The sequence below is a fragment of the Sturnus vulgaris genome, chromosome 17 (assembly GCF_052056855.1).
Source record: "Sturnus vulgaris isolate bStuVul1 chromosome 17, bStuVul1.hap1, whole genome shotgun sequence".
Lineage (NCBI taxonomy): Eukaryota > Metazoa > Chordata > Aves > Passeriformes > Sturnidae > Sturnus > Sturnus vulgaris.
Genome location: NC_142259.1, coordinates 1,004,338 through 1,013,086, shown reverse-complemented (window position 1 = coordinate 1,013,086; position 8,749 = coordinate 1,004,338). Strand labels below are relative to the sequence as shown.

Below are 8,749 nucleotides of genomic sequence, written 5' to 3'. Positions count from 1 at the left end.
AGCCCAGAACAAACCAAAAGCTTGTTCCAAGCCCAGCTGCTGCTCTGGCCATCACTTCTTTAAGCGATCCAGGTGCCATGTCATGGTGACTGCAGGAACAAGCCTGAATTTTAGAGCCTGAGCTGAAGCATTTGGTTTGTGGCCTTTTCTGATATGGCATAAATCAGCTCATTTCGCAGAAGAGTTTTGGTGAACACTCAGAAATTGTGCTGCAGGCATCCCCCTAGGAAAGGGTTGTGTGACATTACAACATTCCTGGTCTTCATTCTGTGCTCACTTGTCCTACAGCCCACCTAGAACGCTTCTGCCAGCCAGACTGGTGGAGAGTAGTAGGCCAGCATGTGATCCTAAACTGCTGGTGTGACAGAGCAGCCCCCACTGGCTTTGTGTGAAGTGCGCCAGCTTTTCCTAGTCTGACAGGACTAACTAATGACCACCGCCAGAGCACCAGCAGCACGAGCCAGAGCCTGGGCAGGAACTCATTCCTGTGTGGCTAAAGTAGACAGCAGGAACCTGCCCTGCAGCTCCACCACACTGTGCAACCAGCACCAGTCTCAAGCACCAAACACTGCGCCAGAGAATGCTCCAGTCTAAACATAAAAATGTCCCCATCAGGTCAGCCTAACAGCCCAAGTAATCACATCTCCATCAGCAGAGACCCTGTAGGGGACTATGCAGAGGATACCCGTGTGGCCACCTCCTGCAGTCCACCTGCAGCACTCCCAGCTGCTGGAGGAGGGACACAAGCAGAATATCCCTTTTACCCTCCAGCAGCCCATAAACTTCTCTCATACCCTTATGACCCTGAAAGGCTCCAGAAGATATGTGTAAAGCACTATTGTCTTTTACCTGTTTCAACCCATTCTCTTCTAAGATTCATTGAGTGTCCTTTGGTAGCTGCCTGAGAATTAACAACAGAACCAGCCCAGAGCATGGTTTCCAAGTGCTTACTTCATGCTGATTCTCAAATCTTACTCAAGAGAGCACTGACATTCAGGCTAAAATGTGTAGTCCCACTGAGATGTAATCATGCTGCAGAAATTCACAAAAAACAATTCACAGAAGAGACAGCCACAGAGATTGTATTTTTTACTATTAGAACAGAGGAAAGGCTACTTTACTGATTAGTATTTACAAATCTGTTGGCAAAGACAATAATATCCAGTGTCCTTTATGAGCATGTTTTACAACCCTGGCCAGAAGCATTCACTTTCATTGGCAGCAAATGTCTATGGTTTGATTGACTGCCACAGCTGAGTGCAAGGAGTAACACCGATCACTTTCACAGTGGCTGCAGGCAAAGCCTGACACAGACACAGGCACCTGCAGCCTGAAGAGGAGGGCAGCTGCCACATGGCTGGTGGGGAACAGGAATTGAAATCTCAGGACAGCATGTCAGAACTGGCAACCTCTACACTTCCGGGGCAGTGGCTCCACATCTGAAGAACAAGTTGTTCACCACTGCAGAAGGACAGAGCAAGCTGAGCAGCGTCAAGGCATAGAGATGGGTGTGTACATGAACAGATGCTGGCATATTTTGTGGGCATGTTTGACAGAGCTAATCTTGACAAGGGAGCAAGATCTCCTGGCCCACAGAATCATCTGATACAAGGAACCTTTATTCAACTGGGCACAAACTGTATTCTTCTGGAGTTCATTCAAACTCATCTGAACAAAGGCTCTGGGAACCCTCTCAGACAGAGCCCCAAGCAAGCCAACAGACTTGGGGCACTCTGCACATGGCACCTCATGCCCCACACTGGTACTGATTCAGCTCTAAACCTCATTGTAGACAGGGCTCAGCTCCCCACTGTAGTCTGGAGAAGATGATCCTGGGTCCCCAGTGGAAAGGAAGAGGGATGCAGAAACAAAAATGCAACCTTGCATGATACCGGCAGCCTTAGCACTGCATCAGGAATCTCAAAACAAACCTTTTTGCAGCAGACCTGCCTCCAGCAAGAAAACACCTCAAAGGAAGAGCATAGATATCACAGTTGACTACAAGCTGTACCAGCATGCTTTCTCAAGGATACAGACTGCTGCTGCTCTGCCTGGAAGGGCGTATCTGAGCACAGGAGGACTTCTTACTGCTGGGGGCTTTCTTTAGACCTGGGCTGAGCCAGAAGGGTGGGTAAAACTGGTATTTAGTTCCTGGCAGAGTGGTCTGGGAAGGATGTGATACCAGGAAGGGGGGTGTGAGGAGATGGAGCTGTGAAGGCTGCTCTGAACGGGCTCACGTACTCCTCAGCAAAGCTGTTGTCAGTTCATGCTGTCTGTAGCAAAAAGGAGCTGCAAGGCCACTGGGGTCTCTACTACAGAAGATATGGCCCTCATTTAGCAGATTCCAAAGTGGTTGTTAACCTGCTTGTTGTTAGGTACGTGGCCTTCCTGTTGTGCTCAGCACCATGATGTGGGTGGGTACTCAGTACAGAGCTGGTCTCACATGCTGCTGCACAGCTTTACAGTTCTTGAACCTCTGCACCTTCACAGCCCTCTACCAACAACGTTGTGGGATGTCAGGATAATCCTGACACCTGCAGTCAACAGTCTGCAGAGGTGAACCAGGCTGTCCCCATAGTAGTAGGATTATTCTTGACGAGGCAGCATCTATCATAGGACTTGCTCATGCCACAGCACAGGGGCGATGTTCTTCTACCTGAAGCCAACTCTGCCTCCAGAAGGGAAATGGGGAGTCTCACTGCCCCATATAGCACTTCCTCACATATGTCACAGCCCTTTCACTGAGCAACAAATCTTAACAGCTCTCAGGAAGAGGACTGCCCTTCTCTGACACTCATTGAAAGGTCAGGAACTGCTAAACCTGACCTGGCATGCCCAAGGATTTCCTGGTGCTGACAGAACCAACCTTCCAGAAATGTCCAGTCCTTGTGGTCATATGTTGGGAGATGCTCAAGGACTAACCCAGGGCATGACAACAGCAAGGACAATGGAAGAAATCTACGTGGAGAGGAGAAGACTTAAGCTATCTAGCAACTCCCCAGAGCAACGTTTTGTACCCTGAGGCGAGTGGATCAAACCAGCCCTTTGATGAAGCTCGTGTCCAAGTGCACTATCAGCATACGCAGAAAAGACATTTCCTTGCGTGTGTTCTCAAAGATAATGCGAGGGTCGTCGGACTGGCAGCGCAGACAGTTGGGGGCCATCACCATGGCCAGGTTATTCACATCCATCTTTGTTCTGCCCACATTTGATGGCTGAGCAAAGATCTGCAGATAGCAAGAACACATTCAGATGGAGCAGTGGAAAAGGGCAAAAAATTCCAAAAACGTATCCCGAGGAAAGGTGCAAGGAGAGCAAGCATAAAGCCTGCCCTGAGGACAGTGCCCCCAAGTGCCACACATCCACAGGGAAGAGCATTGTGCTCTGACACAATCGACAGAGCAGCAATCCTGGCAGACAGGAAACCAACCCCAGGCTTTACAAGATCAGGAACAGGGTTGATTGCTCCCATAAGGAACAAGGCCAGCAAACACCCACCTCCATCAATCCCACCTTAAATACAGATAAGAGGTCTTAAAACCTTGCTGATGGCCTCACCACAGCTGTCCCTCTAACCGTGCCTCACATGCTCCTGGCCCCAGTGCAGGGCTGTGGGGGCTGCCTACCTGCAGGAAGTGTATGAGGTAACACAGCACCAGTCTGTTGAGCTCCGGCAAAAGCTGCACCACAGCTACAGCAGCATCGGGGTTCTCATAGTTGTTGATACACTCTTTGTAGAACTGCTGGGGGATCACAGGCTCCTCCAGCTCCCGATACCAGAGCTTCAGGAGAGAGGCTGAGCAGAAAACAGGTGCATGAGAACAGCTCTGGTCACTTTCCTACCCTCTTCAGGGACAAACTTGGCAGTGAGACAGATGGCAGAGAAGGGATTTCTGTGCTTGTGCTGTTTCACCCTAATTCAGTCTTGGCTCTGAAATGCTCAGGTGCCCAAAGTGACCAGTCAGTGGGAAATACCGGCTGCTACCCACCTGCTCCTCCAGGAAGCAGCTCTGGGGCTGCCTAAAGAAGAGGACAATGAGACCTGAAGGCCTCCCACCACTCTGCCCAGCTTGCACAGCCTTACTGTATCAGAGACAGAGGTTCCTCCCCACTCCCAGTGTTTCCTCTATGGGCAGTGTTTGGAAAGACAGTGAAAAGACACAGAACAAAATCCCAGTCAGTGCAGGCAGTCTGTGTACACATTCCCAAGAAGCAGCACATTCACTGAGCTGTTCCTGCCCCTCTGCACTTCACCATGGCTGAAGCTGCAGCAACACACCTGCCACATTCCTGTACCTGGTATGTTGGGGTCACTGAGATTGTTTGGGATTTTCCACTGATCCACCTGCAATTTCAATGCATTGACTTCATCTATGTCACCAGGTATCCTGCAGAGACACAGAAAAGGTCCTTTTAAGAGTGAGCCAGGCAATGTGCTTGGTGGGACAGCTGACCAGCAAAGCATGGCTCTGAAGCTGTTTCTGGGGCCTCAGAGAGAAGGAAGAAGGCCTCAGGCACCAGTGGCAGCTACAGCAGCAGCTCCTCAGAGAGAAGGAGGTGCCTATTTTTATACACTGTCTTGAAGTAAGGGTTCCCACTAGCTCAGATATAAACTACTGCTGTCCTCAGGAGAGATTTTCTATAACCAGGCTTCTTTGCAGTGTGTTCAGACAGAAATGAGCAGCATCTCTGGCTAAATATACTTTTTAAAATTTATATATCTATATACGCACACACACACACACACACCTATCTATCAAAAAATTGACCCTTACAAGGCAAAGTTGAGCCTTCTAATGGCTATCTTAAGTCAAGTTTAGCTACTGAAAAACGAATTCAAATCTTAAATGCAAAACAAAACCATATACACAAAGAAAACAACAAAGAAAACCCAAACCCAAAGCAGAATCCCTCATATTCACCACACAGATTCTGTGTCTGTCTTGACTCCTTGTGTCTTGTGCAGCACCAATGCTAATGTGGTGCATTAGATGAGGTGCTCTGCCAGGACGCCTCCTGTCCCTACACTGGCCAGCTACCACTGCCAAATCTCATGAAAGCTCATTGCCCACCTGGGGATGAGCTGTGCACATAGTTAAGTCACACCTACAACACTCCCCTCTGTGCTGACACATGCAAACTGGCTAATGCTACTTTAAGAGGTGATTCCTCAAACCTGGTCAAAGTCAGATTTTGTCCAGTCCACAGCAAATGCTTCTTAGGGAAGAGGAAGCATGTGGAGGTCAATCTTGACTCCTTGGCTTTTAGGACTGACATGTGAGTGGCCCAAAAGTGGCACAGCACCCCAAAAGCTCACCTGAAAATCCCCTCAGTCTGTTCCCCTCCCAGGGCCAGGACCTGCTGTGACAGCTGGGTCTGCACCCAGGGCAGTTTGTTCCCTGGGTACATGCTCTGCTGCCGCAGCATGATTTCCTCCAGGGAGCTGCCGAAGAGCGATGGTGTGAGGATGGCATTCCTGGCGTGTGTTATCTCCTCCACTGTCGGTTTGCGGAGGCCCTGAGGACAGAGAAAAGCTCAGTGCAGCCATGGCACAGCCGGGCCACTGAGAAAGAGTGATCCAGGGATGGGGACTGTGAGTGACAAGGATAGAGAAGGCTGACCCTGCCTGTGGTCACCTCGTCAGCCTCCTGGAAGCATGGTTCTTGTTCTACTGCCTAAAATCAGGGGTAGTTCTATTCATCAGGCCCCAGAGGAGCAGAGGAGACCACTTGGAAGAGTTTGGGCTGGTTTTGCAGAGATTCTGTTGCTGTGTTTTGCACAGCAAGGGGACTGTTCCAGCTGTAACTCCACCTGCTGCGGGAGACAGTGTGGAGCGGAGCCCAGCCCAGCCCGGCCTGTAGTGAGGTCAGCAGAGGGCACCTATACCCCAACCCAGCATCAGGCAAGTGCTCAGCCCATGGATAGGTGAAAAACAGTCCTTTGGAGGTGGGAATTCCAGGTATTTCCAACTCCAGGGAAAGCTTTGCTCTCAGAGGGGCTAAAACCTGAAAAGTAGGCAACTGTTGCTTCTGACAAATACCAACACTTGAAAGGGGTTTTGAATGTCCTGTGTCAACAGCTTGGAAAAGTGCAGAGCTGCCACAGGGGTGACAGGCTGCCCAGCACGGTGGCCTTCAGCAGTGATCCCACAGCCAAGTGGGGAACATGACAGGAGGAAGTTCCCACCGAGCCCTCTGAGGTTCAGTGGCCAGGGCTGCGGTTGTGTGCAATGTGTGTTTGGAGGTTTATTGTCCTGCCCCTGGCAGGAGCCTTCACCCCTCTCAAGGTATTTCAGCTAAGCTGTTCACTACACCAAGTTCAGATGGCAGGGAGGCCCCAGAGGAATTTCCATTAAAAAACCCCGATGATCAGATCTGGCTTGGGGACCTAGAACTCACAGGCGGAGGCCATCTAACACCTTTGAAGGCCACACACAGAACTGTGCAGAGCAAAGAGAGCAAGGTTTTCAGATAATACAGACTCTCCTCTGCACCAGCCATCTCTGCTGTAGGACTGTTTGAACTGGGAATGAACAACTCTGCAGTAAAGCAGCTACAAGACCCAGCCCATATAAGCTCTCGGTACAAAGGGAGACTCTTTCCTCACCTAAGGAAACAAAACGATGGGTATCCCCTGCACAGACAGCTCTTTTTATCCTGCAGACAGGTACATGTCAGGTTTGTCTTTGTCCCTGAGGCAAGGAAGCAGCCAACCATGCAGCTGCCTGCACAGCAGGCACTGCTGTCTCCCAGGAGGATGGCAGGACCTGGACAGCAGCCATCTCCTGCACATTCATGGGGAGATGTACTCTGAGCAAGCCCCCTGCCCCCGCTCACTCTATTTCCCATCCCTGGCCCTGCAGCCAGGGCAATCTGCTCACCTTTTTGCCTCCCGTGACGGCTACTTTCTGGAGTTTCCGATAGCAGTACTTGGCATAGGTGCTAATGGGCAGACCTGGTGGGAAAGAGGAAATGAGTGGTCAGCCCACAGCACCATGACCCCCACACTGAAGCCCTTCAGAGTTCCAGCACAGCAGCTCATTCTGGCACAAGCAGCCCCCTCAATACATCCTGCAGGAACACAGCCGCAGAGCACACTGTCAACCTTCTGTCGGGGAAGGTTTCAGAGTGTTTTAAACCAATTGATTATTATTGGAGAACTTCAGTTCCTTTGCTAGTGAGAGAGGAGCAGCAGACAAAGGTGTGTGGGGATAGAGAGGCAGCATCAGCACCAACAGTGACCTCAGGACACAAGAAGAGGCATAGGGAAGTGATGGGATCTTATCTTCCCAACGACCTGCAGAAGGCTTTCTCACGTTCCTGCCTGCAGCCTTCTCCAACCCTTGTACCGTGCAGCCCAGGCATGATCTATGAGACAAGGAAAATGGGACACACCAAAGCTTGGGAACTGCACCTCAAAAGCTGCTGCCCTCCCCACGAGGGCCTGCTCTGCTTGTGCTTGATTCAGCGAACTCTGAAGGGAAGTGCAGCCACAATTCACAGAGCTAATCACCCCACGACACCAAGAGAAATATTTGCAATGACAGAGGAGCACTGATTGCTGAGAGAGTTTTTCCAAAACCATTGGCCTTTTGTTCTTGTTCAAGTAAAAACCCAAACTGCTCACTGAAAGCAGTGAATAGATCTGCCCTATTTGATTCCCCGCCAGGCCCAAGGCTTGCAGCACAGTTCAAATACTTGTGGCTGTGAGAGTCTGTTGGATCTCAGGAATCTGGAGCTTTTGAGCTTTCTGTGCTTCCTGGCACAGACGCCCTGGAAAACACTGCTCTGAACTTGAAACCTTGGAGAATACCTGCAAATATGAATAGTGAGTTAGAAGTCACGAATGTGTAGTGTGTTAGATGTGTGTATTTTCACTGGGTAATGGGTTTTAAATTTGAGGTTTTATAGTATAGTCGTAATTATGGGACACGATGGAGAATTTTGAACGGTGTCTTTTCTTTGTTCATTTTCTTCTTCCTTCTTCACAGAACTTAAGTAGTAACCTTTGGATTGGTCAGTCAAAAATCACTCTAAGGGTCATGGGAATCTATTATTGGGTCAAAAGGATAAATAATATAGGTGTTAAGCCTCTATTGGTTTGCTTAGCATTAAAAGGCCTTGAAACAAGCTCAGCTGGAACCATTTTTTCCTACTTCTAGCAAGGAGCTACAGGTGCTGTCAGACTTTCTGTAATTTTTAATAAAATACAATAAACATCCAAGACCAAACACGAAAACCATCTCAATCACCTTTCTAATAATCCTGGCTCCAAACAAAACCAGACAAGAATGATGACAAACCACTAATTAGTGGCGCAAAGCCCAGCACACGCTCCTACAAAAGTCTATATTCTGGTCAAATGCTGTGCACTTCACGTTAGCCTTTTACACACCCTATGGCTTAGGTACACTGGCTGGGATCTTGGAGGTCTTCAAATCCTCTCAATGCAGAGGGAGGACAAACTCTTCCCAAGCAGAACAATTCCCAGAGATGGGAAATGTGTTGTCCTCTCAGCCAGCAGATAAGCCACAGTCCTTGGCTCCTCTCGATGAAACAAGCACCTCCTGCTTCAATCAATCTGCTTTACAGCTGGAGCAGAGCCTCTCCACAATCCTGGAGCCACATCAGAGGAGGCACAACAGCATTGCCATCTCCCACAGGCAATGGGAAGGAAAGACAGTTTTAGGAATTTCTCTCTAGGGAATATCTAAAGCAAAATATACACTGTAAGAAAAAATCCTGCTAAT

At 49.4% G+C, this 8,749-nt stretch overlaps 1 protein-coding gene across 1 annotated transcript in view; it reads right to left on the bottom strand.

Annotated features, from left to right (window-relative positions):
• Positions 1-1,066: 1,066 nt before the first annotated feature.
• LOC106859169 (rho GTPase-activating protein 39-like) overlaps positions 1,067-8,749 on the bottom strand; it is a 55,522-nt gene continuing 47,839 nt past the window's right edge. The window contains exons 6-10 of the mRNA XM_014886224.2: positions 6,881-6,954; positions 5,318-5,517; positions 4,297-4,388; positions 3,627-3,796; positions 1,067-3,227 (exon numbers count right to left, since the gene is read on the bottom strand). Coding sequence (XP_014741710.2) covers positions 3,033-3,227; positions 3,627-3,796; positions 4,297-4,388; positions 5,318-5,517; positions 6,881-6,954 — 731 coding nt within the window. The 3' untranslated portion in view covers positions 1,067-3,032. The remainder of the gene's footprint in view (positions 3,228-3,626; positions 3,797-4,296; positions 4,389-5,317; positions 5,518-6,880; positions 6,955-8,749) is intronic.